We start from the raw sequence: 27,129 nt of genomic DNA on the forward strand, positions 1-27,129 counted from the left end.
TTGGAGAGAACCCACCCTCCATCTTTCTTCTGAACCGGGAAGTATCTTGAATAAAACCCTGACCCCACCCCACAGATATTCAGGTTTCCCTTCCACAGCACCTTTTAGGAGAAATTTCTGAACTTCTGATAGGATAACCTTGTGAGAAGGTTCTATGAAAAGGGAAGGGTACGGGAAATGGAAAGGGGGTAACTATTATTTCTAGAACTCTCTTGCCCGATGTCACAAGCCTCCAATTGTCAATGAAATGGGCCAGTCTGTCTCCAAAGAAAGGGACATATCCTTGCCAACTGGTCCCCAAGTCTTGATCCTAATGTCAAATCTGAGGCCATGTATTATGCAAAGATGGAGAGGAAGTAGCAGATTGCTTTGACTTAGTTCTAGATCTGAACAGTTTCTTTTAAAGTAGAGACTGCGATGAAGATGTAGTTTGATGATGTTTCAGGTGCAGCCAAAGAGTCAAATATCAAAAGAAGCCCGAGAGCACGCTTTGCCACATTTGACATCTTTGACCCATATTAGACAAACTGCTTTGATCATCTTATAGTTCTTGTAGAAAACAAAGCCATCTTCTCCCAAAATGGAATTGCTAACAGGCCATCCGTGCCTGGTAATTAGCCACCCTAATTCCTAGAGAAGAAGAAGGGAAGAATCACCCTTCTCCCCATCTTTATCTGCAGGAGTTGCACGGGCTTGACAAGACCTGAACCTATTACTGGCTGCAACAACTGCCAGAGAATTTGCCATGGGGGGAGTATGACAGTACATACTCTTAGGATCTGGCAATGCTAAAAGTGGCTGTCTTCTCCTTGGCCTTTTTCTGCAGCATCAACACAGCCAGAACGGTCTGCATGATCATAGGCTCCTTAGCTGCCAGCTGGACAGATGGAGCCTTTGTCACCCTAAGAACTTTAACAGGAGGATCCAACAAAACAGGAACAGGAGCCAGAACCAACAACAACCCTGATCTGCAGGATTCTTTAGTCACTTTAGCCTTACTAGATGAGGCAGCTGGAGCCAAAAAAGGACTTTTAGTCTTCAAATCCAATGATCTCCTGGAACCTGATGGCTTAGCAGCAACAGCTTCTTTAAGCAGGGGTACCTGCAGTCTGTTCTGCCTCTCCTTGTGCACGCTGGTTGTGAAAGTCTGACAAATAGAACACCCAGAAGAGGAGTGGCACTCCAAGGCACTTAAGGCATCTAAACGACAGCTGGGCATGAAGTGCATCTCTTAAAATCTAACTTCTTCTTTGGTTCTGCCATTCCATGTAACTGAACCCTAAAAGTAAACTAAAATAACTATAACTACAAACTACCTTAAACTCAACCAATGCTAAAACTTACACAACAGCTATCTAAAGGTACTAAATATAAGAGGAAACACCCAGATCCGACAGACTGAAACAGTTCATTTCTGTTTGGCACAAGCAGTTGAAAAGAACCAAGCCAGCAGAGGGCACGGAATCCCTTATACAGACTCGCTCTCAGACATTCAGTGATGCTGAGTGAAAGGGTAAGAAGGGGGTGCACGTGTGCTTTAACATGCACTGCTTGGGGAAGGTTCTATTGTTAGCCGAGATCAGTCAGTGCATTACCTGTAAGTGGTGTGAAAGTTCCTCCTCTGCCTTGGTGGGTCCTGCGCTTATTGGCGGATTTGCTTGCCTCAGAGATTCACAGTAGCCCTCAGTTTGGCCACCTTTTGCTAGTGGCTCAAACCTGCCATTCACTCAGCTAACCTCATCACTGGCCAGCATGGGGAAAGGGAGGAGAACAATCCCACAGTCCTGCTGACCCACCTAGTGGGTTGGGGGATGGGCCAGGGACCTTCCCCTCTGGTAGGGCTCACAGTCCAGGTCACCTCCTCTTGTCTCAAATAGGGAGTTGAGGGGGATGGTGGGAACCCGGGCCTGTCCTCTACTCCGGGTTCCAGCCCAGGGCCCTGTGGATTGCAACTGTCTACAGTGTCTCTTGTAACAGCTGCATGACAGCTATAACTCCCTGGGTTACTTCCCCATGGCCTCCTCCCAACACCGTCTTTACCCTCACTGCAGGATCTTCCTCCTGAAGCCTGATCGTGCTTGTACTCCTCAGTCCTCCAGCAGCACGCCTTCTCACTCCCTGCTCCTTGCACACCCTCCCCTAACTAATAGGAGGTCCTTTTTAAACCAGGTGTCCTGATTAGTCTGCCTGCCATAACTGATTCTAGTATGTTCTTAATTGGCTCCCGGAGTCTTAATTAGCATGCCTGTCTTAATTGGTTCTAGCAGGTTCTTGATTGCTCTAGTGCAGCCCCTGCTCTGGTCACTCAGGAAACAGAAAACTGTTCATCCAGTGGCCAGTATATTTGCCTTCTACCAGACTCCTGTACCCCACTGGTCTGGGTCTGTCACAGTGGGAATATGCACAGCCACTCGAAGAATGTAAAAGTAAACATCTTGTAGAAGTGGTTTTTTACCCATGAAAGCTTATGCCCAAATAAATCTGTTAATCTTTAAGGTGCCACCGTACTCCTTGTTGTTTTTGTGCATACAGACTAACACTGCTACCCCCTGATACTTTAAGCCAGTCTTGTGGATCTAATGATGGAATTATGGAGGCTAGGGATGCCTCTGAATTTGAAGCACCAGATGAAGGTGTTGGGCCCCCTCAAGTCCAGAATCAGGTGCCATTCTTCCTTTTTCTTCATTATAAGGAAATAATTAGAATAAAAGTCCTTCCCCCAGAACTGTAGAGTAATTTCTTCTATTGCACCAAGAGACAGAAGTGACTCTGTCTCCTGATACAAGTCTCTCATGAGTGAGGTCCTTGAGATGGGATGGGGGGTGGAGGGCAGATGTAGTATCTGACAGTGTATAAAACCCAGAAATTTGGTGTTATGAGGTTCTGACATTTTGAAAAAATGAAAGTGATTCCCAAAATCAGGGGGAGCAAGGGTAGAAATCCAGCAGACTGTTTACAGAGCAACTCCCTACCAACATTAGCTGTCCATCAGAAAATTTTAACTCCTCACCCTGCATTTCTGTGGGAGTTTGTCAGTAAAGTCTGAGAATCTATGGCAATTCATAAAGTAATGCCTGATAATTAGCAACCTGGAATTGCAGGCTGGCAAATGAATAACTCTTATGTCCAAATATATCAAGCTGCTTCTTTATCTCTGGAGGCTGTTGTTGCTTGCTCCTTTAACTAGCTGCCACATCAGTGGCAAGCCAGGTACTAGGTGAGTGTATACTTGGACTGTCTGGGTGGCACCTGGTACCTCCTAGCTGCCTTTTTGAGAGGTTGTAGTTCCTGATGCTGATGTTTGCCAGCTATGCTTTGATGATTGTAATAGGACTTCGTTGATGGGCAGTGCTATACGAATGGCACTGTCATAAACATACAGCTAAGGGTAGCCTAGAATTCCTCCTTACCTGTAAGGGGTTAAGAAGCTCAGATAACTGGGTTAGCACCTGACCAACAGGACCAATGAGGAAAGAAGATACTTTCAAATCAGGGAGGAGGGGGTTGTGCTCTTTGTGTGTGTGTGTGTGTATGTATGTATGTGTGTGTGTGTGTGTTCTTTTTTTGGGACTGAGAGAGGCCAGACAGAAATCCATCTTCTCCAACCCATCCTAATCCAAGTCTCCAATATTGAAACCAATATAGGTAAGACAAGCAAGGCGGATTAGTTTATCTTTTGTTTTGCTTGTAAATTTTTCCTGTGCTAAGAGGGAGGTTTATTCCTGTTTTCTGTAACTTTAAGGTTTTTCCCAGAGGGGAATCCTCTGTGTTTTGAATTTGAATACCCTGTAAAGTATTTACCACCCTGATTTTACAGAGGTGATTCTTTTACCTTTCCCTTAAATAAAATCCTTCGTTTAAGAACCTGACTGATTTTCCCATTATTCCAAGACCCAGGAGTTTGGGTCTTTGATCATTTTGTAACCAATTGGCTAGGATATTATCATCAAACCTCCCCAGGAAAGGGGGTGTAAGGGCTTGCGGGGGATTGCTGGGGGAAGAGGAACTCCAAGTGGTCCTTTTTCCTGGTTCTTTGTTAAAGCACTTGATGGTGGCAGCGTTACTTAAACCCAAGGTACAAGAGAGAATTTGTGCCTGGGGAGTTTTTAACCTAAGCTGGTAGAAATAAGCTTAGGGGGTCTTTCATGTGGGTCCCCACATCTGTACCCTAGAGTTCAGAGTGGGGAACGAACCCTGACATGGTGGCAGAGCAGTGGAATCATTTTTGAACCAAAAGCACAGCAGGATTTTAAAAAGGACAAATTTTTCTTTCCTTTTGGCTGCTTGGAAACAGGTTTTTGCTGAGAGCAGTTAGAGGGGTTTTTTTTCTCTTCCTGAAGGCAGAGGGGTCAAGTTACAGAAGCAAAGGAATTCTAGGCTATCCTTAGCTGTATGTTTATGACAGGCACAGAGACATGAAGAATATTCAAGAGCCTACAGGAGCTCTCTTGTACCACTTCCATTGGTATTTCAATAGATTTTCTGTGTGCCTGAGCAGGTCTTGGAAGCTCTTTTGTCATCTGTGCGGTGGTATAGATGTGACCACTGCCTTATCTGGGGAAGAAAAGAATATAGTAACTGGCTTTGTCCGCTATTCTGTCTGCTTCTCCTCAGATAACTCCTTGGGGGGTAAGGGAGAGGGAGCAGATGTCAGATTCATGAGCTTCAAGCTAATACTCCAAGCTCCCTGGGAAACTGCAGGAGAGGAGGCTCTAACCCTAGAAAGTGGTGATGAAGTGTGGTGCCTTGTATGGTGAAGACCCCAGGGGTTCCAATAGGGCCCTGATTAAATATTATATGGAAAAGGGTCTGGGGGCCAGGGAAGAAGGTACCAGATTATATAGGGAATAGAACAGTAGGCATATAATCTAGGTATATATGAAGCCCTCTTTCATACTAATAAAGGATCAAATAGTCGGAGGGCTCCAATGAATATTTCCTACTGTGTTGGGACTCTGATGAAGAGAAAGAGCACTCTAAACCTAATGTGAGGGGCTTCTGAAGCGGGGGTTGCTAGGCTGCAACATTAGTTGAGATGTAACTAGCAGGCAGTACTGCCAAAGTGGAGGGCCATCAGCATTGTGGTTGAGATATTTAGTCCTGTAGAAAGCAGTGGAGAGTCTAGCTCATCAGTGACATGAAGATCTTTCAGGACCACATACTACTTCAGAATGGAGAATGATGGTGCTATAAACTTCAGTGCAGACAGTATTGATGCACTTGGCATCAAAGCAAGTAGTACTAAAGAGATTGGGATCACAGGGGTCAGTACCCAAAGTGCTTGGTTCCAAGGTAGTCCCTGATACTCTGGTATTCCTGAGACGGTGCTAGAGTTCTGACATCACACTCCCTCAGAGCTCTACTCATACCTGACTTTAGCCAAGAAATCATCTTTAGATCAGGAGCAGTGAGGTGACTTGGACTTCTTTTTTACTGGGAATTTCTAGCAGAAAATTCCTTTTACTAGAGGAGCGATGCTCCTTCTTTCTCCTAGGTTCTGACACAGAGGAGGGTACCAAAGAGCCTGTCCCAGAGCCCCAAGCCTTTTACTGCTTCAAGAGAGATCACTGGAGTCCCTCCCTGACTCCATATGGTACCCACGCAGGGGAAGGGGAGAAGGAGGAGGAGTTGAGCCTTTATTATGACCAAGGTCAGAAGACTAGAAGTAATACACCTCCTCCAGCAGGTGCGGCTAGTCTTTCTGGTGTGCTAAGATGCTCTTGCATCGCTTGCACTTGGGTAGGGACGTAGATGATGCTGATGTCTCAACAGCTGTATTGGTACTGTGGTTTTGGTGACTGGAGGTCTAGTTAGCACTGCTGACTGGGTCCACAGACTATTCTGCGCTTGTCTACAGTGCAGCTGTACCGCTAGAGCGGCACTGCTGTAGCGCTTCAATGTAGACACTAACTACAATGATGGGAGGGATTCTCCCATCTGTGCAGGTAACCCACCTCCTGGAGAGGCAATAGCTGGGTCGATGGAAGAATTCTTCCATAAACCTAGTACTGTCTACACAGGGACTTAGGCTGGCTTAACAATACTAATCAGGGGTGTGGATTTTTCACATCCCCGTCAACATAGTTAAACCGACCTAATTTTCCAGTGTAGACCAGGCTTCTGTGCTTATAGACCTTAAGCTCCAAAAAGGGACAGTACGCACGAAGATGCTGGCCACTGACATGTGGGAGCTGCAGGTATCAAGCTGCTGGGTACCAAAAAGGTCAGCGTCAAAGGAAACCAGGCAGCAGATTTAGCTGGTACCATAGGCGCTCGTCATTACTAATACTGAGGCATAATAAGGCTGCCCTTCAGCTGCAGAGCTTGGGATGAGTCTAACACTCTTGTGTCTCAGCTCTGAGGGTCCAGGAGAGGGAGATTTATGTCTCATCTCTGATATGATAGCTCCTTCCTACCCGTTTCTGAAAAAGTCAATGTATGGATTGAGATCAACAAGTGGGGTTTATTAGGCATCTCAGCCCTGGAGCATAGGATGGAATCACAGCTTGCTGGGGCACTAACCAAGGACTGGAGGGAGGACTGAGCCTTAGCACAGGTGAATAACCTCCTCCTCCTCCTTCTTCTAGAAATGTCCCTGTGGGTGCTCCACTTTTAGGTGACTATGGAGCAGTACCCTTCAGTGGAAGGTGGGGCTTTGAAGATGTTTACTGAGTGGTGGATAACACTGATTTTCTGAAATGAGCATCAGCAACTGATTGCTTCTCTATGGCGTAATGTCTGGTGAAGGTGTGGGCTGATGCCCAGGCAGCTGCTTTCCATATATCAATGATGGGTGTATCTTTAAGAAAGGCTATTGATGTGGATATAGCCCTGGTGGAGTGTGTGTGAAGACCAGAGAGGGGTTCTAGGTCGTGTTCATGGTAGCATAATCGGATGCACTCTGATGTCCATTTTGAAAGTCGCTGTTTGGAAATGGTTAGTCCTTGAGATCGTTCCGCTGTGGAAATGAACAGTTTGGTAGATTTCCTGAATGTCTTTCTTCTATCTATATAGAAAACAAGTGCTCTACGAACGTCCAATGTGTGAAGAGATGTTTCCCTGCTGTCAGCGTGCAGCTTCGGGAAGAATACAGGTAAGTAGATGAGCTGGTTGAGATGGAAGGATGAGGCCATATTAGGTATGAATTTCAGATGTGGGCAAAGGATTACCTTGTCCTTGAGGAATACGGTGTAAGGTGAAGTTACCATCAGGGCACCAAGCTCTCCAACCCGTCATGCCGACTTAATTGTGACTAGGAAGGCAACTTTCATGGACAAGTGTAATAGGAGCAGGTAGCCAGACGTTCAAAAGGTTTGCCCATGAGGGTACGGAGGACTAAGTTAAGGTCCCACATAGGGGCAGGGTCTCTGACTGTAGGGTAAGTATTCAGTATACCCTTGAGGAAGTGTTTAGTGAGAGCATGTGTGAATATAGTGAGGCCATCTACTTTGGAATGGAAAGCTGTGATTGCAGATAACTGTACCTGGAGTGAACTGATAGAAAGACCCGATTTTTTTAGGATCAGCATATATTCAAGTATTGTGAGTAATGGAGCCATTCGAGGGGAGAGTTGTTTGTCTCTGCACCATATGGAGAAATGAAGCCACTTTTGAGTATATGTTTTTCGTGTGGCAAATCGTCTGCTGTTCATCAAAATATCCCGGACCTCTCTAGAACAGCCTGCCTCCAGAGGTGTCAGCCACAAATTAGCCATGCCTTGAGATGGAGGATTGGGATGTTTGGGTGATGGAGACGACTTGAGTCTGGAGTGAGTAGGGGAGGTACGAGTGGAAGGGGCCACAGTGATGTTCAGTGATCTGGTTGAGATAGGGAAACCAGGTTTGTCTGGGCCACATTGGTGTGATCAGGATTACTCGGGATCTGTCCTGTTTTATCATATAAAGGACACGAGATATCAGAGGAATCAGGGGAAAAGCGTACATTAGAGGCGCTTCCCATTTCATGAGGAAGGCATCCCCGAAGGAGTTTTCCCCAAGTCCTGCCTGGGATCAGTACTGAGGGCACTTGGTATTGTGAGGTGTTGCAAAAAGGTCTATTGTGAGGAAACCCCAGTTTTGGAAAACAGTGGTGAGGATTTCTGGGCCCATTTCCCATTTGTGTGTTCGGGAGAAGTTTCTGCTTAGCTCGGCCACTGTGCTGTTTTGGCTTCCTGGTAAGTAGGCTGCTTTGAGGTCTATGTTGTGGGAGATGCACCACTCCCAAAGGTGAACTGCCTCTGTGCAGAGCAGGTAAGATCATGCCCCACCTTGGTGATTGATATAAAACATGGTGGCCAAATTGTCTGTAAGGATCTGCAATGTCTTGTTGTGAATGAGGGGCAGAAAATGGTGGCATGCATTGCGGACCACCTGGAGCTCCAACAGATTTATATGGAGCATGGACTCCATGGAGGGCTATCTGCCCTGGATGGTATGTTTGGACAGGTGTGCCCCCCAGCCCAGGAGAGACACATCTGTAGTTATCGTTACTAATGGGGTGTGTCGTTGGAACGGGACACCCTGTGCAGAAGTTAGAATGGTTTGTCCACCAGGATAACAAGTTCTTTATCGTGGTGGGCATGGTCAGTTGCTTGTGAATGGAATGTCTGTGAGGAATGTATACTGTATGGAGCCATGCCTGAAGGTGCTTCATATGAAGTCGTGCATGTTTTACAACAAACGTGGTTGCTGACGTGTCCTAGAAGTTGGAGGCATAACCTGGCGGATGTCTGTGGGCTGTTTTGTATGGTTGCTGTGAGGTTCATTAATGTCAAGAAGCGTTGTTGGGGTAGACTTGCCAATGCCGTGGTGCAGTCCAGGTGGGCACCTCTGGATTCCAACTGTTGGGTCAGAATTAGGGTGGATTTTAGGGCATTGATCTGTAGGCCTAGTCTTCTGAGCAGAGTTGCAGTGAGCAACAAAGCGTCCACCGCCCATTGGTATGTAGAAGCTTTCAACAGGCGATCATCCAGGTAGGGGAATATAATTATTCCCTATCTGCGAAGATGGGCTGTGACCACAGCGAGGATTTTGGAAAACACTCACGGGGCTGTGAAAAGTCCAAATGGGAGCTCTTTGTACTGGAAATGCAGGTTGCCTACTGTGAAACAAAGGAACCTTCTATGTGCAGGATGTATGGTAACATGGAAATAAGCATCCTGGAGGTTGAGGGTCAAGAGTCAATCTCCCTTCTCCAATGCCAGGATTATGGTTGCAAGAGTAACCATCTTGAAATACTGAGTTCTGATAAACTTGTTTCGCTTGTGCAAGTCCAATATGGGCCTCCAGCCACCCATTTTCTTTTAGGTGAGGAAATAGCGTGAATAAAACCCGGTCCTCCTATGTTTGGGAGGTACAGGTACTACGGCACTGAGTTGTGGGAGGTGATTTATTTCCTGCTGTAGTAGGTGCTTGTGAGAAGGGTCCCTGAAGAGGGACGGGGAAGGGGGGTGGGTTGATGGAATAGAGGTGAAGGGGATGGCATAGCCCTTGCGTATAATTTCCAGAACCCATTTGTCCGATGTAATGGTTGCCCAGACCGGATAGAAAGGTGTTAGGCAGTCTCCAAATGGACTGGAATCGGGAGATGGTTGTGGCAATGGAATTTGATGGGCTCTCATGCCCTCGACCAACACTTCAAAATGCCTGTCTAGAATTAGATGGTTGGGACGTGGGGCATTGCCCCGGTGTCTGTAGTCATCTTGGCTGATGTTGTTTGCGACGTTGATAGTACTATCTCTGCGGCTGGGTATACAGAGCAGTATGGAAGCGCTGGGTGTAAAATGTGCCGTTTCTTTTTGTTATCAGGTACATGAATTCCCAAGGTTTTCAGCATGGCACGGGAGTCCTTGAGTGGATGCAAGGCTGCATCCGTGGTGTCCGCAAAGAGTTTCTATCCCTCAAAAGGTAAGTCCTCGATTGTCGCCTGGATTTCCTTGGGGAAGCCAGAAAGGTGGAGCCAAGAGGCCCTCCACATGACTACTGACATGGTGATGGAGCGAGCCACCGTGTCTGCAGAATCCAGTGATGCCTGCAAGGCTGTCCTGGCAATCAGGGGACCTTCTGAGATGCTCGCTTTGTATTGTTCTTTTTTGTCTGTTGGAAGATGCTCAATAAACAGACATCTGTGCAAAATTGTTGTGAGTGGATTTGGCTAATAGCGTGGAGTAGTTAGCGATGCGTAACTGAAGAGTCACTGAGGAATAGGCCTTTCTACCAAACAGGTGAAGGCATTTCCAGTCTTTATCATAAGGGGTGGTACGAGACAGGTGTTGTTTTCCCCTTTGATTAACGGCTTCCACAACCAGTGAGTTTGGGCTAGGGTGAGCGAAGAGGAACTCAGCCCCTTCAGCTGGCACGTAATACTTCTTGTCTGAATGTTTACAAGAGGGTGGGGCTGTGGCCGGTGTCTGCCAAACCATTTTTGCTGGGTCCATAATGGCAGAAGTAATAGGCAATGCAATCTTGGCCGTAGAAGAGGCATGGAGAATGTCTGTGAGCTTATGCTGTGTCTCTGGAAGCTCTTCTAAGCAGATGGCTAGGGAATCAACAGATGCTTGAACAGATCTTGGAAAGATTTACAGTCGTCCGCCGGTGTAGGGGGAGGCATGATTGTATCCTCCGGGGACGATGAAGAAATATTGGTAGGAGGTTGGATGTCACGCTCTATTAAGTCCTCATTGCCCTCTTGCTCCTCCCCGGCAACTTCAGGAGAAGCTGAGGCAACCAGTGAAGTAGATCTGGCTGATCTTGGTGTTCTGGACCTAGATTGGTTAGAGGGCTGACCGGAGGTGGCGCCACAGCACTGCTCTGTGCTGAGGGCTTCAGCTCTCCAGGCTCTGAGGGAAAAGACAGTTACTCGCCTTTGTAACTGTTGTTCTTCGAGATGTGTTGCTCATATCCATTCCAATTAGGTGTGCGTGTGCTACGTGCATGGCCGTCGGAGAATTTTTACCCTAGCAACACCCAGTGGGTCGGCGGTGGAGCCCCCTGGAGTGGCGCCTTCATGGTGCTGGATATATGCCCCAGCCGACCCAGTGCCCCCTCAGTTCCTTCTTGCCGGCCACTCCAACAGATGGGAAGGAGGGTGGGTTTGGAATGGATATGAGCAACACATCTCGAAGAACAAGTTACAAAGGTGAGTAACCATCTTTTCCTCTTCGAGTGCTTGCTCATATAGATTCCAATTAGGTGACTCCCAAGCCTTACCCTAGGTGGTGGGGTCAGAGTGAAGTACCGTGGATTGTAGGACCGCTCTACCAAACGCCACATCGTCTCTGGCTTGTCGGATGATGGCATAGTGTGAAGCAAAAGTATGTACTGAAGACCAAGTAGTGGCTCTGCAGACCTCCTGGATTGGCATCTGGGCCAGGAAAGCCACCAACGAGGCCTGAGCCCTTGTGGAGTGAGCGGTGAGGGGCAGGGTCAGATCACTGGCCAGATCATAGCAAGCACAGATACCGGACATGATCCAAGAAGAGATATGCTGAGACGAGACTGGGAGGCCCTTTATCCGGTCCGCCATCATGACGAAGAGCTGGGTCGTTTTCCTGAACAGCTTTGTACACTCAATGTAGAAGGCAAGGGCACTACGAACATCGAGGAAGTGTAGCCGCTGCTCCTGACGACTGGCATGCAGTTTTGGATAAAAAACTGGGAGGAAAATGTCCTCGTTGATATGGAAGGTCGATACCACCTTGGGAAGAAAGGCAGGGTGAGGTCGCAGCTGCACCTTATCCTTATGGAAGATCATGTAGGGTGATTCCAAGATAAGAACCCTGAGTTCGGAGACACGCCTCGCCGACGTGATAGCAATGAGGAAAGCCATTTTCCAAGAGAGGTATAGGAGGGAACAGGTGGCCAACGGCTTGAACGGGGGCCCCATAAGCCTGGAGAGGACCAGGTTAAGGTCCCACGTGGGGACTGGCTGCCATACCTGCGGGTAGACATGGTCCTGTCTCTTAAGGAACCTACCGACCATGGGGTTGGCGAAGACAGATGGGCCATTTACTCCCGGGTGGAAAGCTGAGATGGCCGCCAGGTGAACTCTGATGGATGATATAGCCAGGCCCTGCTGTTTCAGACCCAGGAGATCGTGCCACTCATTTTGGACTGACGCTTGGAGTGGGGGCGTGCCTCGGTGAGTGCATCAGCATGAGAATCGCTTCCACTCAGCCATATATGTGGCCCAAGTGGAAGGTTTCTTGCTACCCAACAGAACCTGCTGCACCAAATGAGAACAGAGGAGTTCTGAATGGCTCAGTCATGCAGCATCCATGCTGTGAGGTGGAGCAATTGTAGGTCGGGGTGACAGAGACATCCGTGATCCTGAGTGATCAGGTCTGGAAAAAGGGGCAGCAGCACTGGGGCGTCCATGGAGATCTCCAGGAGCGTGGTGTACCAATGTTGCCTGGGCCATGCCAGGGTGACCAGAATCAGCCATGTCCTGTCCCTGCGCACTTTGAGCAGGACCTTGTGTACAAGGGGAAATGGCGGGAAGGCGTAAAACAATCGGCTTGTCCATGGGAGTAGAAAGGCATCTGTGAGAGAGCCCGGGGAGTGATCTAGGAGGGAGCAAAATGCCAGGCATTTCTGATTGCTGCGTGAGGCAAACAGGTCGACCTGGGGAAACCCCCACTTTAGGAAGATGGAGTGGATGACATCCAGATGGAGGGACCACTCGTGGGAGTGGAAGGACCTGCTGAGGTGTTCTGCCAACATGTTCTGGACCCCTGAAAGAAAAGACGCCACCAGGTGAATGGAGTGGGCTATGCAGAACTCCCACCATTGAATGGCCTCCTGAGAGAGGGGGGAGGAACGAGCCCCCCCTTGCTTGCTGATGTAGAACATGGCCATGGTGTTGTCTGTGAGGACTGCCACACCCCGACCATGCAACCGCTCCTGAAAGGCTTGACAAGCCAGACGTACTGCCATTAGCTCCTGTACGTTGATATGGAGAGAGAGCTCAGATGGGGCCCATAGACCCTACCTCTGGATGTCCCCGAAATGGGTGCCCCATCCCAGGGCTGACAGGTGTGGAAGGGGACTCCTTCGCATACGGCCCTGGGGTCTAGCCACCAGTGGAGAGAGGCCAGGACTCTCTCTCTGGGATGGTGACCACCAGGTTCAGGCTGTCTCGACCTGGACAATAGATTGATGCCAGCCAGGCTTGAAGTGGGCAGAGCCATAGTCTGGCATGCCTGGTCACATATGTGCAGGAAGCCAAGTGTCCTAGAAGACTCAAGCACGTTCTTGCCGTCGAGGTTGGGAAGCTTTGAAGGCTCCGGGTGAGGCTTGCCAAACCTTGGAAACGAGTGTCCAGCAGAAGGGCTCGAGCATGCAGAGAGTCCAGGACTGCCCCGATGAATTCTATTCTCTGGGTCAGTTCTAGCATAGACTTCGCCACGTTGAAAAGGAGGCCTAATCGACAACACGTGTCCGTGACCAATTGAAGGTGGGACTGTACCTGTTCTTTGGTGCGACCTCGGATGAGCCAGTTGTCGAGATATAGGTATACCTGTATCCGTCGTCGACAAAGGAAGGCTGCCACGACTGCCATACGTTTGGTGAACACCTGGGGGGCCGTAGAGAGACTGAACAGAAGGACCGTGAACCGATAGTGTTTGCGGTTGATCATAAAGCGGAGGAAGCATCTGTGCACTGGATGGATCGCTATGTGGAAATATGCGTCCTTCATGTCGAGGGCAGCGTACCAATCTCCAGGATCCAGGGAAGGTATAATGGTGCCCAAGGAGAGCATGTGGAACTTCAACTTTACCATGAATTTGTTGAGTCCGCGCAGGTCCAGGATAGGCCGAAATCCGCCCTTTGCCTTGGGAGTTAGGAAGTAAGGGGAGTAAAACCCCCTGCCCCTTAGCTCCCTTGGACCCTCCACGATCACCCCCATGGCGAGAAGCATCTGAACCTCCTGAATGAGGAGTTGCTCGTGAGAGGGGTTCCTGAAGAGGGACAAGGAGGGAGGGTGGGAGGGTGCGGAGAAAGAAAATTGGAGAGAGTATGCCCTTTCCACCGTGCAAAGAACCCAATGGTCCGTGGTTATGAGGGACCAAGCACTGTGGAAACGGGATAAACGATTCAAGAAGGGTGGGGTAGGATCCTGAACGAGGTCCGGTACATCATCCTCACGCATCCCTTCAAAAGTTTTGTTTAGAACCTGCCGAGGGCTTGGAAGGGCCCTGGCCCTGCCCGGATTGGTGGTTGGAGGACTTCCTCCTGCCATTACGCCCCCGTCGCCTATAAAAATCCTGCCTCGGCCAAGGAGGGGGATAGGAGCGTTGAGGCTGAGGTTTAAAGGGCTTCTGCTGAGTAGCTGGTGTGTGCATGCCCAGTGACCTCAATATGGCCCTTGAGTCTTTGAGGTTCTGAAGCCTTGAGTCAGTCTTGTCCGAAAACAGGCTCTCTCCATCAAAGGGGAGATCCTGCAATGTTTGCTGAAGCTCCGGTGGTAAGCCGGAAGCTTGAAGCCAAGAGATACACCTCATTGTGATGCCTGAAGAGAGGGTCCGAGCGGCAGAGTCCGCAGTGTCCAAGGAGGCCTGCAATGAGGTCCACGCCACCGTTTTGCCCTCTTCCACCAGGGCCCCAAACTCTTCTCTGGACTCTGGAGGTACCAGCTCCTTGAACTTTATCATGGAGTTCCAAAAGTTAAAATTGTATCTGCTCAGGAGCGCCTGCTGGTTCACGATCTGGAGCTGAAGTCCCACCGAGGAATAGACTTTGCGCCCAGACAGATTGAGGTACTTGGCCTCTTTTGACTTGGGCGCCGGGGCTTGCTGACCATGCCGCTCCTTCTCGTTCACTGAGGCCACCACCAGTGAACAGGGCTGTGGATGAGTGTAGAGACAGTCATATCCCTTGGAGGGGACGAAATACTTCCGCTCCACCCCTTTAGCAGTTGGGGGAATGAACGTGGGCATTTGCCAGATTGTTCTGGCCGTGGTCTGAATTGTCCAGATGAGTGGTAGGGCCACCCTAAATGGAGCATCTGTGGACAAAATGTCAACCACAGGGTCCTCCACCTCTATAACCTCCTGTGCTTGCAGGCTCATATTCCACGCCACTCTGCGTAAAAGGTCCTGGTGGGCATGGAGATCTATTGGAGGGGGACCCGATATAGCAGTTCCCACCACCGCCTCGTCGGGTGAGGATGAGGAGGAGGCCAAGGGAGGCAGAGGATCATCTGGAGCCTCTTGCTGAGCTGGGCCCTGTTGCCCTGAGCCCGTGACTTCGGTTTCCGGACCAGGAACTGAAGTTGGAGGAGGGCCTGGAGGTGGGAAGGATGACACCACAGTCTCCATGCCTCCAGGAGTAGGATGGCTGGAGGTGGCCTCTGGCACTCGCAGCTTGGATGGGGCTGAACGAGAAGCCCAGACGGAGCACCCTGGACCTGCTGGTATGCCCAGGGCATCCAAAAGGGCCACTGAGTGGGACCTTGCTCCTGTGCCTGCCAACGTCCAGCCCAAGTCCAGGCAGCCGTGATCCAAGTGGCGGTGGTCTGAGAAACGCGACCCTGCCTCCGACTCTGATGAACGAGAGGCAAAACACGATGGCCACGGTGGTGCCGAGTGGGTCTGCGCCGAGTCACATCAACGAGACGATGGAGAGCAGTACCACGAAGCTGGAGATAGATGTCGCAATGGTGGAGAGCGGTACCGTGACGCTGGGGAGTGGTGCTGGGATCTACACCGGTGCCTGGATCTGGACGTAGGCCGCGACGATGATGCATCAGGAGCAGTGTCTGGATCGGGATCTACTCCTGGACGGCGACTGGCATACGGAGCGGCATTGAGAACAACACCGGGAGTCAGAGTGGTGCCACGAGTACGACCAGCGCCGTGATGGAGAGCCATGCCGGGACTGCAAGCAGTGTTGGGAGCAGGAATGGTGCCAAGAACGGGATCGGTGCTGCGGCTCGACCAACAGTGCCAGCGAGTGAATAAGAGCCGGCTTGCCCCGGGATGGTGCCACATGAACAGGTGCCAGTGCCTGTCATGGCAATCAGATCCCTTGCAGCTGCAAAGGTATCTGGAGTAGACTGCAACTGGACCTCAACCACGCTGCGAGTAGGGGAGTCCAGTTGCACTGGACTCAACGGATCCGTTCTTGGTGCCGGAGTCTGCGGTGCCAAAGCTGCCACTTGTACACCTGGGCACTCCCCTGTAGGATGCGGCTCTGTGGGCGGATCCAGGGAGGGTGGCGCCTGCTGAGGTGGGCCAGCCTTTTCCGGTTTGCGGTGCCACTTCTGGCCAGGCGAGTGGGAGCACTGCTGGACTGATGAAGTCTGTTGCTGTGCCAGGGAATGTCGGTGCCATGGGTGTCTACCAGAGTCTGATCACAGTGTCGTTCCTACCTCTGTCGCTGGGGAGCTGCGCACCAAAGTGCTCGATGCTGGGTCTTGGCACACCGCTGCAGGCTGAGGACTAAGACCTGCCTCCATGAGGAGCTTTCTTAAGCGACAGTCCCACTCCTTCTTAGTCCAGGGACGAAACCCTCTGCAGATCCTGCACTTGTCTGCTTGATAAGACTCCCCCAGACACTTCAGGCAAGAGTCATGGGGGTCGCCCCTTGATATGGGCTTAGAGCAGGAACGGCAGGGCTTAAAGCCCAGAGCCTTGGGCATGAGCCCAAGCAAAAGATGGGGAGCAGGGAAACCCCTTCCAACCCCACTAATACAAATAACTATAACTACAACTATAACTATTAAACTATTGACAAACTGTGTAGGAAAAATGGTAGGGAGAGTGGAGAGCAGCAAAGCCGAGTTCCAAAGTTCCAACGACCGTCACTGGCGGTAAGAAGGAACTGAGGGGGCGCTGGGTTGGCTGGGGCATATATCCAGCGCCATCAAGGAGCCACTCTAGGGGGCTCCACAGCCGACCCACCAGGTGTTGCTAGGGTAAAAATTCTCCAATGGCTGTGCACACGGCACGCACACACCTAATTGGAATCGATATGAGCAAGTACTCGAAGAACAGGCTTAGTTTTGCCTGTATGAGTGGCTGCCTGTCTGAGAGCTAAACCGCACCGGGTCTTTCGCGCCTCGGGTTGCCTCTGCACTGGACGAACCCGGTGCCATGTGGTCCGAGGCTCTACGTGCCGATGGTACTGGGGTGGATTTAGTGGTCGGAGATCGCTTTTTGCATGGCGATTCTCCCTGGGGAGAGGAGTGAGACCGCTTCTCTGTTTTCATGGGGGCTGGATCCTTTGTGCTCGTCTTAGAGGAGGACCCCATGTCTGACAGGGCAGTTGGTGAGTCAGTGAGCTGGTGGGGAGGGGTCCCCTGCTCAGGGTCAGAGGCAGGATGCAGGGATTTCTCCTTAAGCATCAGTTTGAGCTGGAGTTCCCAAGAGTTTCTGGTCCTTGCCATTAGCTTTTTGCGGTGGTGGCACTTCTGCATAACGTGAGTCTCCCCCAGGCAGCATGGTCACTAGGAGTGACCGTCAGAGACTGGTATTGACAGTCTACAGGTGAGGCAACGTTTAAAGCCTGGGGAGCCAGGCATAGCTGTTTGAAGAGTGTCTCTGGTTTGTTTGTTTGTTTTTAAACAGAAAGGGAAGAGACAAGAACCCTGCAGGGAACGGGAAGGGGTAATTTTGGGCAAAAAGGAAAGGAAAACGTATTCTGATGAAGATTATTCTGAGGCTCTGCTGTTGTTCTGACCAAAGCCAAAGAAAGCGGCAAAGAACGAACTGAGGGATGGCTGGCTATGCACATGCGATACCCATTCAGAGCAGCAGGAGCTGACATCAGCGGGTGCGTGGCCAACCAGGGCACTGCTACCTTAAATCTCAGACTAGAAGCTCAGGGGCGCTCAAACCCCCCCAAAAGTGGAGCACCCACAGGGACATTCCTAGAAGAACTAGTATTTCATGATCCCCTTTAGGGTCTGTGATGTGGTGTACAAAACCCACACTGAGCACCAAGAGGTTAAGGGATTATTTTGGGCTCAGCCAGCCCCGCCCACCACACCTGCAGCAAATGTTCCATCCGCTAGAGGAATTAAAAGGCAGGGAATTAGCTCATTTGGGTGGCAGAGCTGGAGGTGAGCAGACCTGCAGTCCACAGCTGCAGCAGAGCAGAGGGAAAGCTAAAGGTTCTGACGCTGCTGCCCAAAGGGGCCCTCCTTGAGGGAAGGGAGGACCCAGAGCAGAGACAACCAGAGAGGGAAGTATCCGGTGACATTGGTATCTCCCTCTTATTTCTTTTGGTTTGGATTTCCCCACCAGGTGAGGGCCTTGGACTGAGCTGACCCCACGGGGGAGATGAGAGGAAGAGGCCCAGGGAGGACAGCCTTAAGCAGCCTTGGTTGCCAGATTACTGGTATCCCGAAGGACCCTGAGTCAGAGCCCAGTGGAGTAGGAGGTCCTGGGCTCCCCTCCCCACAATCCCCTTGGCAGGCCCGGGTTGTGGCCATGACCACTAGGCCATACTTCCCAACCAGACCCCAAGTGAGCAGCATTACAGGGTCAAATTTGGAATTTACATTATTTGACACTTTCATTAAGCCATTTTGTAATTATTCTTCTTTAACTCAGAGAGTATAACACATAGAAGCAAACTGTTTAGAAGAGGTTGTTTGCATCCTGCAGACACTTTGGAAAAGTATTGAGAAACTGTATCCTGGATATGAACACTCATCACAAGAAGAAATTGCACGCTTGTAAATAATTAGCATAGCTTCCACATAATTGTCTAAATATTGATATCATGTTTCAGTTATTGTTGGGGAGTTATTCTGTTTTATCTGTTGGTTGTCTTTTTTGAAAATGAGAAACACCAAGTTGATAAGGAAAAAAAAAGTTCCCTTTTTTCATACCAGATATCATTATCACAAGATATAGCAATGTGATATGGTACCAAATGTTATTTATGGCATCACACCATAGGCCAGTAGGGAATGTAGCTTCTCTATACACTGCATTAGGGAGGCAACATCTCAAATGTTCTGGACACTCAACAGCAGAAAAAATTATTACCAAACTGGAGGTTTAGAGAAAGGAACACAGGGAGGGGAAGGAAGTCTGTCTTATGTGGAAGTTAAAAAGAGTTAACCAGAAATAGTTTGGCTAAACAATGACTTAGATAATTATCACATTTTTAAAGTATCAGAAGAGTGTAAACCATCAAAGTTAGAGAATATTTTTCAGGAGGTGTATCAGGAGGAAAGAGGTTAAATTCAGCAGAGGAAAATAAGAGTAAAGGTACTTACAGAGAAATATATTAACAGAATAGAATAGTTCTTCCCAGGGCAGTAGTAGGAAAATATTAAGTAACACTACATCAAATTCTGAAAGCTATAAAGGAACAATCCCATCACTGGTACAGAACGGATATAGGTATTTTTCTTCCCCAATTTAAATTATTTAAGCTGCTGCAATCTTATATCACAAAACTATTGTAATATTGTATGGAGCACATGATAGTATTTATTTGAACCTTCTCTATTTTGTTCTCTATTACAATTCAATTCTTACACCTTAATACCAATGACTAAAACAGACTGTAAAATTATAAAGATGATGAAAAGGAACCATTATAGAGTATTTTAAACTTTCTGGTTTATTACACAATAATTTGGCATTTTTGGAGGTTAATACTCCCAATTTTTTAAAACACCGGCTGTCACAAACTGCCCTTCAAAATTTTCAGCCATTTTACATGGGAAATGGCTACAGTTCTTTACCTTGGCAAAAGTGTCCAGCTTGTCTTTATCATATAAGACTCTCAGCATTCCTGCACACAGTGGGCAGCAGGCTCCTACATGACAGAAACAAAAGCAGGTGCACTTCAGGATTTTAATCAGATCTTTCAAAGCAAGTGAAGGTCAAAATTAAATGGTAAATGATACACAGTAACAAAACTCCCAAACCCAAAGTTTCCTTTATGAAAACAGACCTTTCCAGTCAGTGGTTGGGTTATGAAATTTCTGTGCAATTTTTATGTTTAGCAGCTGCAATTCAAAAACAATCCAATCCCACATGCATCAAATGCTATTTCAATGTGGAGTCATAGGATCAACTTCTAATCACTTAAATATGGTATCACATTGCTATGAGGCTACAAAAATATGCAAGTACATGCTAAGTCACAAGGCAAGACACACTACATGTGCACAGCATGGGAAAGTACCCCAAAGTCTGTAATAACTACTGGAATGGAGGCGAGGGAGAACTAGAGCAACAAGAAAGATACCAGATTATTGTAACCATTATAGATGCAGGTGGAAAGAGCTTGATGGCATAAATCATTAGTGTAATCAAAAGACTGCAGGGTAAATGCACAATTTTAACTTGTTTATACAGTTATGGCATGTTGGGATTTAGGTTCTTAGCTTGTCAGGCAGATTTCTTCTAAGATTTCCATTATTTATCTATATTCACCTATACTTGCTTTCCTTGTTAGCCACCTCTCCCCTGGGGCTCCTGTTTTACCACCTACCTCTGACTCTACTATTCTCCCCTCCCTCTTCAGGTGTCTGTCTTCCAGAGCTGCTGTTACTTCATTCCCTGAATGAGCTTTCTTCATCCAGTCCTCCGCACCACCTCTGCAGCCCACCCAATTGCCCCATTACCACTGAACACTCCAAAGAAGAATTCAAGAGTCAGATGGGTGACTAAAGACAGTCTTTAGATAAAAGTCAAAGCCTCTTCCCCACTTCTGGCTCTGTCCCACTCAGAAAAAAAAAATCACAATATATTTAGCTTAGGTATTTAAATAGTCTCAACTACATAAACACCTGAGCACTTCACACAATCTTACATGCATTTATCCTCATAAAACCCCTGTGAGATCGTACTTATCCTATTATCCCCAGCTTACAGATGGGGAACTGAGGCACCAAGAGGGTATGTCTACAGTTTGAGTTGTGGGGGTGATTCTGAAACTCAGAGACATACTCACATGCAAACTCTCATCGAGCTAGCACACCAAAAACAGAATGTTGCTACAGCAGCGCAAGCGGTGGGAGGGGCTAGCCACCCGGTGTATGCACCTAGCATCTCCAGTGGGCATGTAATCAGGGTGGCTAGCCCCTCCTACCGCTTGCACTGTTGCGCCTACTGTCTATTTTTAGCTGACACGTTCAATGAAAGCTAGTACACATGTCTCCTGGAGCTGGGAATCACCCCCAGCTCAAAAGCCCAGACATGCCAAGAGGCTAGGGCAAGATTTTTAAAGGAATTAAGGCATCTACACCTAAATAGCTTTAAATACTTTGCCCTAAGTGACTTGCCCAATGTCACATAAGAAGTCCGGCAGAGTGGGGATCTGAATCTGGGTCTCTAGAATCCCAGGCTAGCACTCTAACCATTGGACCATCCTTCCTTACAATCCATACACTTTGAGAACGTTTTACTTCTGCATATTTAAATTATTTGGTTTCTGTAGCATGAAAACATGTGTGATCTGTTAGATCCTGCACTTGTGTGAAAAGGCTGGTAGCAACCTAGTGTGACTGTTAACAGTTGGTAGGCTTGCTTTTCATCACAAATCTTGCTAGAGAAGAATAGTTGAGTATGTGAGCTTTCCTAAAGTAACTCTTAGAGGGGACGGTTTGCTAAAGCTCAGATTTCTAGGGTACAACTTATGACAGTTCCACACAAATTTCCATAAGCAAAATATTTAGCAATACTTTTATTATTGAAAATGAAACATACATTATCCTTGGACATAAGAGTTATTTCCAAGACTCTTTGGCAACAAATGAGGACAAATATGTATCACACACCAAAATCTCTAGAAAGTTGTTTGGCAGTTAAAGGAGAATACTCATATCTTTCAGATGGTTCCTTCTGCTGAAGCTCTCCATGCAAGACAATAAACGTTGATATCTACTATGTAGCCATATTCTACATTCACTGTTAAATTTTATATGTACAACACACACACACACACACACACGAGACACAAACATTTTAATTTGCTTGACTACAAACCTGCCTGAAAGGATAGTAAGAACCCTATTATATAACTGTGACATTGAACTCTATATGTTTATGAAAATATGCTTATAAGTGTAAATTAACTGGAATATGCTTTATGCTAGATATGCCATGTGACATATCTTTGCAAAGGTTATGGTCTACTGACTATATTCCTCCTATCTGTATGCATGTATCATTTTTATATCTGAAGTTATTAGAGTTGGCTTTATGCTTGTATTTGAAGTTTTTGCTGTAGGAAAAACAAAACGGAGGTTTGGCCAGTATATTGTGAAGGGGCTATTTAAGTAACTGGGAGTACTTAACTAACAATGGACTTTAGGAGATGCCAATCTACATCTGAGCTTTCTTGGGAACATTCAAACTAACATGTAAACAATGGCGTCAGCCTGCAAAAAGCTGAATCATTCATGGACACGTGACTTGCCCAGGTGGCTACAAACTCCATCTTGTTTCTGTGATTTTGCATAGAAGAACAAAGGGGTTTCTGCCCACAAGAGAGAATATAAAAGGCCATGGAAGCCTCTCCATTTTGTCCTCAGCTGGCTCAAGAGATGGCCTCTCCACCCCAAAGAGATGCCTGAAAAAAACTGGAACAAAGGACTGTAACTACGGGGGTCTGAGTGATTGCTGGACCCAGGCCATAAACTACAACGTTGGTCTGAAAGGAATTGTACCCGAGATAAAAATCTAGGTGAGAAGTTAGTATTGTAACTAGATCCTTAGTGTATTAAGTTAGCCTTGCGTATTTTGACTTATTTTACTTAGTAACTTACTTTGTTCTGTCTGTTACTTGAAACCACTTAAATCACTTTTGCTTATTAATTAATCCAGAGTAAGTAATAAATACCTGGGGGAGCAAACAGCTGTGCATATCTCTTTATCAGTGTTATAGAGGGCAAACAATTTATGAGTTTGCCCTCATAAGCTTTATACAGGGTAAAATGGATTTAATTGGGGTTTGGATCCCATTGGGAGCTGGGTGTCTGCGTGCTGGAGACGGGAGCATTTCTTAAGCTGTTTTCAGTTAAGTCTGTAGCTTTGGGGGTGTGGTTCAGACCCTGGGTCTGCGCTGCAGCAGGCTTGCGTGTCTGGCTTAACAAGGCAGGGCTCTGGAGGCCCAAACTGTCAGAGAAAACGGGCTCAGAGGTAGTCTCAGCACCTCAGGTGACAGTCCCAAGGGGGTCTCTGTGACCGAACCCATCACAATAACCACTGCTGAAATTTATGTAGAATATACCCTCCTGTCACACACAACTATCCATTAATTTATTGTGCATGTAAAATGTGTAGCACAATGGGGCCTGACCCCTGATGGGAGCTATACTATCACAATACAAACAAACAACAGACAACCAAGTTCAGAGAAGGAATGGCATTAGCACATATCTAAAGTACATGTACATCTATCGAGAGAGACATCACAGATGGCAGTAAGAGAAGATGAGCCTGCCTATTGGGCAGGAAGAAAGAGAAACCACCAGTACCACTCAGCTAATCAGTCTATGACACATCTGAATATGCTGTTGCCCAAACACATCTTGGTCATGTTAGCTGAAAGGAACTGGCAGCTCCTCTTTCCATTGAAATCAGTGGGAGCTGCTGGGTGCTCAGCTCCTTTGAAAATGCAGGTCACTTGTTTAGATACCTAAATATGGATCATGAGGCTTGTCTACACTTAAAAGGCTGCAGTGATGCAGCTGCGCCACTGTAGTGCTTCAGTGAAGACACTACCGATGCCAGTGGGAGGGCTACCCCGAGAGGCGGTAGCTATGTCAACGGGAGAAGCCTCCTGTCAATGTAGCACTGTCTATACCGGAAGGTAGGTTGGATTTTCCACACCCCTGAGTGACAGTTATACCAACATAAGTTGCTAGTGTAGACTAAGCCTGAGAGTCTAATTTTAGGCACTGACTTTGCAAAATACTGGCATTAATGATTATCTCTAAATTTTCAGCTTCCTCTTAGAATCTTGAAATATTAAGCCCTTACTTAATATTTTCCTTCTTGTTTACTATAGCCAGGGTACCCTTTCACCAGAGCCCACCTGACTTCTTAGCAAATAAGTCAAATTCATATGTCTACATGTGCAATACTAAAAGCAGACAGACCATGTTCCCGATCAGTGGCAGCATGAGAATGAAATGCATGAAGTTTTTGGATCCTGGACTTCTTTGGCATTGTAAATTATCTTCCCATAAATTACTAAATGTAAAAGGAGCAGGTCTATGAAAGCTTCCCCAATTCCTTGCCTTCCCCGCAATATTTTCTAGTGTTGATAGCTACGAATATGAAGCCTTTTTCTCTGCAGTACTACCCAGAGACACCTGGTGAAAACACACCACTGAACGCAGGAGCATTTCACAATATCAAAACAGTGACAAGAGTGGACTGCAGAAGCAGCTGGCATTGGGATACAGAGATTTAATTTAAAAGGTATGTCTAACAAAAGGGCCCTGAGCGAAGAGAAAGCAGGAAAATTTGGTCAGGTACTGTTGTGTTTTGGAGGAGAGGGGGACAAATCTAGGATGGGAAGGAAGATTCAGTCTTCAAACTGAGTCCAACACTAGTTATTTACATACCCAAGGATAATGCAATAACTGGAATGATTTTAAGAAATAACATTCAATGAAAATGTCCGGCAGACATCAGGTTGAAGTCACCCAAATTTAGTACACAAGTCAGACATTTTGTGGGAAGCCTCTGGATCTCACAAGAAACAGCAAATCTCTAAAATGGTTTTAGCATGGTGGCTGAAATTTTTACCTTGTGACTAGGTGTTTTATCATTCCTCTGCTCTACCTTTGAAATAAAGCACATTCTCTTTCTTGTCCCAAAAATGTAGTTTTCTGCTGTTGCTACTTTAAATATAGTTTGGCACTGCTGTGTTGTATCCACATTATAGATTGTGGAAAACTGCTGTATTTTCAATAGCTAAATATTTATATATTATAAGTGAAGCACTAGTTCAACACAAAGCACATTCTGACTAAACTGAACTCTAATGCAGGAGGACAGATTTTATATTCCATGATATGCATTTTGTGTGTGTCTAATTACAGACGTGCACATTCTGCAGTAAGCTGGATCTGTCTGGATTGTGACTTTTGCCACAGCAGACTGGAAATTCAGTGGTAGCTTTCCCCATAAATAAATAAAAATGGAGATTCTGAATCCATAAATTATGAAACTGAGTAATACAATCAGTACAGTGGCCCATGTGTTATTTATTTTGCTATTAAATTCTCCATGTGAGATATGAAAGACGTAAGAGATCAAACGTCAGCAGTGAAACATAGTTAAGAGTGTTAACATTTGAACAGTCATCTTTTAGGTTTCAAAATCAGCCCTCCACTGGAATGAATGGGGAGTTCACACATCTTCCAGCAATAACTGCAGGTTACGTGCAGATTTAGGAAGACATTACCATACGATACGATAACAAATTAGGGATACATAAGACCAGTAGGTTGCAGAGTTTAACACTATTCACTGAAAATGCCCTATGACTAGCCCCCTACTATTTAACTCAGGGTCTATAAACTTGAGCTCTTCAGCTGATTACAACTGCGAAGGGATCACATTAAGAAAGAGGCAACCTTCAAAAAAGTAGGACTCGAAACATTTAGGACATTACATCTTAAAAACACCACCTAACTTCTCACAGAAACCAAATGAAAACCAATGCAGACCATGGGCATAGCAAGCCTAGCAACAGATTCTGCACAAGCAGAACATAGCTTATGTCAGCTCAGTCTCAGCCAGCTAGCTCATATTCAAACCCCACTCTTGGCTATACACTGGAAAAGTCACTCATCTGCACCAGGTGTGTCTAGTGAAACAGAGACCGCTCTGACGGCACATCTCAATATTAATGAAATCCTCTCTGCACAAAGGTCTATCAGAAGGCTTATGCACCACGTAAGTCCCAATTAAGTCCTCAGAATAAGTCTTGTAATGGTCTCTCTCTCTCTCACACACACACAGAGAATAAAATATATTTTTCAAATATATCATTGTGATCCACACCAACTTGCTTATATGAGTAGCCTTCAGACACTCTCATACCTTGATTAAGCATTAGCAACAAACATACCTGGTGCAACAACTGGTTTGCATCCAGTTGCAGAAAGAGGAGGACATTTAACAGAGGTGCATTCTGTTTGTAAACTATAGTCTGAAACAACTCCTACAGCTTGACAATGTCCATAGTAGTCCACAGCCACACGGTCAGAATAGGCAGCACACACATTACTGTAGGTTTCACCATTATGTCCACATACTGGTTCCACTGATTTGCAGAAGGGCTGAAAAAGAGTTTGTAAAGAAAAAAACACTTGGTTTATTTACACTGGAGATAAGACTTCAGGATGACCTTACAGTAGTTTTAAAGTTGATAGGGATACACTGCTCATGCAAGTAAAAAGTGTGTCAAAAATCAGTAATGGAAATCTAGAGCAGATAGCCCACGCAATTTTATGCAATTGACAATAAACAAAAGGAATAAGTTACCAGACAAGACAACAGAAGAATATAAATACTGTAGGTTTAAGAGGCACCTAAGATTTACTTCTGTTAAGGGAAAGGAAATGAGGGTCAGAAACAAGCACTAAAACAACAAAAAAGGGGGAAGCGTAGCAAATTCTGGATGTGTTTTTAATGTTCTTAAAATTACTTTATAAAATAAAGCGTTTAGAAAAACTATAAACACAAGGTTATTTCAAAGGAGTAAAATTTATTACTGTTATTACAGATTTCAGCCCAACATATGTATATCTGTTTGGTGCTTGGTTTTGTTGTTGTTGTTTTCATTTGTGTTTTGTTTATTACAGTTTGTAGAAATGTCCCTATCACACCTTCTAGGCATACATACAAACAACCATAAAAATAAATACATATATTTTCCAACTGAACTAGTGCCAATTAACAATAAATCCCCAAAAGAAAACCAATGTAAACAAACCAACACTCAGGAAAAGTGTAAGAGACAGACAGGCCATACAATGTACTCGAAAAGCCAACAAATTCAAATTGTTGGACCAAGGGGAGCAGTGAATTGAGTTCAAAGTCCCCCCAGAGTACTCCCAGATAAGCTGTGACCCCACTCTATCTTCAGAGTCCTCTTAAGTGGGGGAAAAAAGAGAGACAAGCCCAACATCTTCCCTTGCTAG

The 27,129-nt window shown here is 46.7% G+C and overlaps 1 protein-coding gene across 1 annotated transcript in view; it reads right to left on the minus strand.

Annotated features, from left to right (window-relative positions):
• RECK (reversion inducing cysteine rich protein with kazal motifs) overlaps nt 1–27,129 on the minus strand; it is a 136,219-nt gene that overhangs the window by 11,234 nt on the left and 97,856 nt on the right. The window contains exons 18-19 of the mRNA XM_077809194.1: nt 26,055–26,265; nt 19,702–19,775 (exon numbers count right to left, since the gene is read on the minus strand). Coding sequence (XP_077665320.1) covers nt 19,702–19,775; nt 26,055–26,265 — 285 coding nt within the window. The remainder of the gene's footprint in view (nt 1–19,701; nt 19,776–26,054; nt 26,266–27,129) is intronic.

Source organism: Eretmochelys imbricata, chromosome 2 (genome assembly GCF_965152235.1).
Source record: "Eretmochelys imbricata isolate rEreImb1 chromosome 2, rEreImb1.hap1, whole genome shotgun sequence".
Lineage (NCBI taxonomy): Eukaryota > Metazoa > Chordata > Testudines > Cheloniidae > Eretmochelys > Eretmochelys imbricata.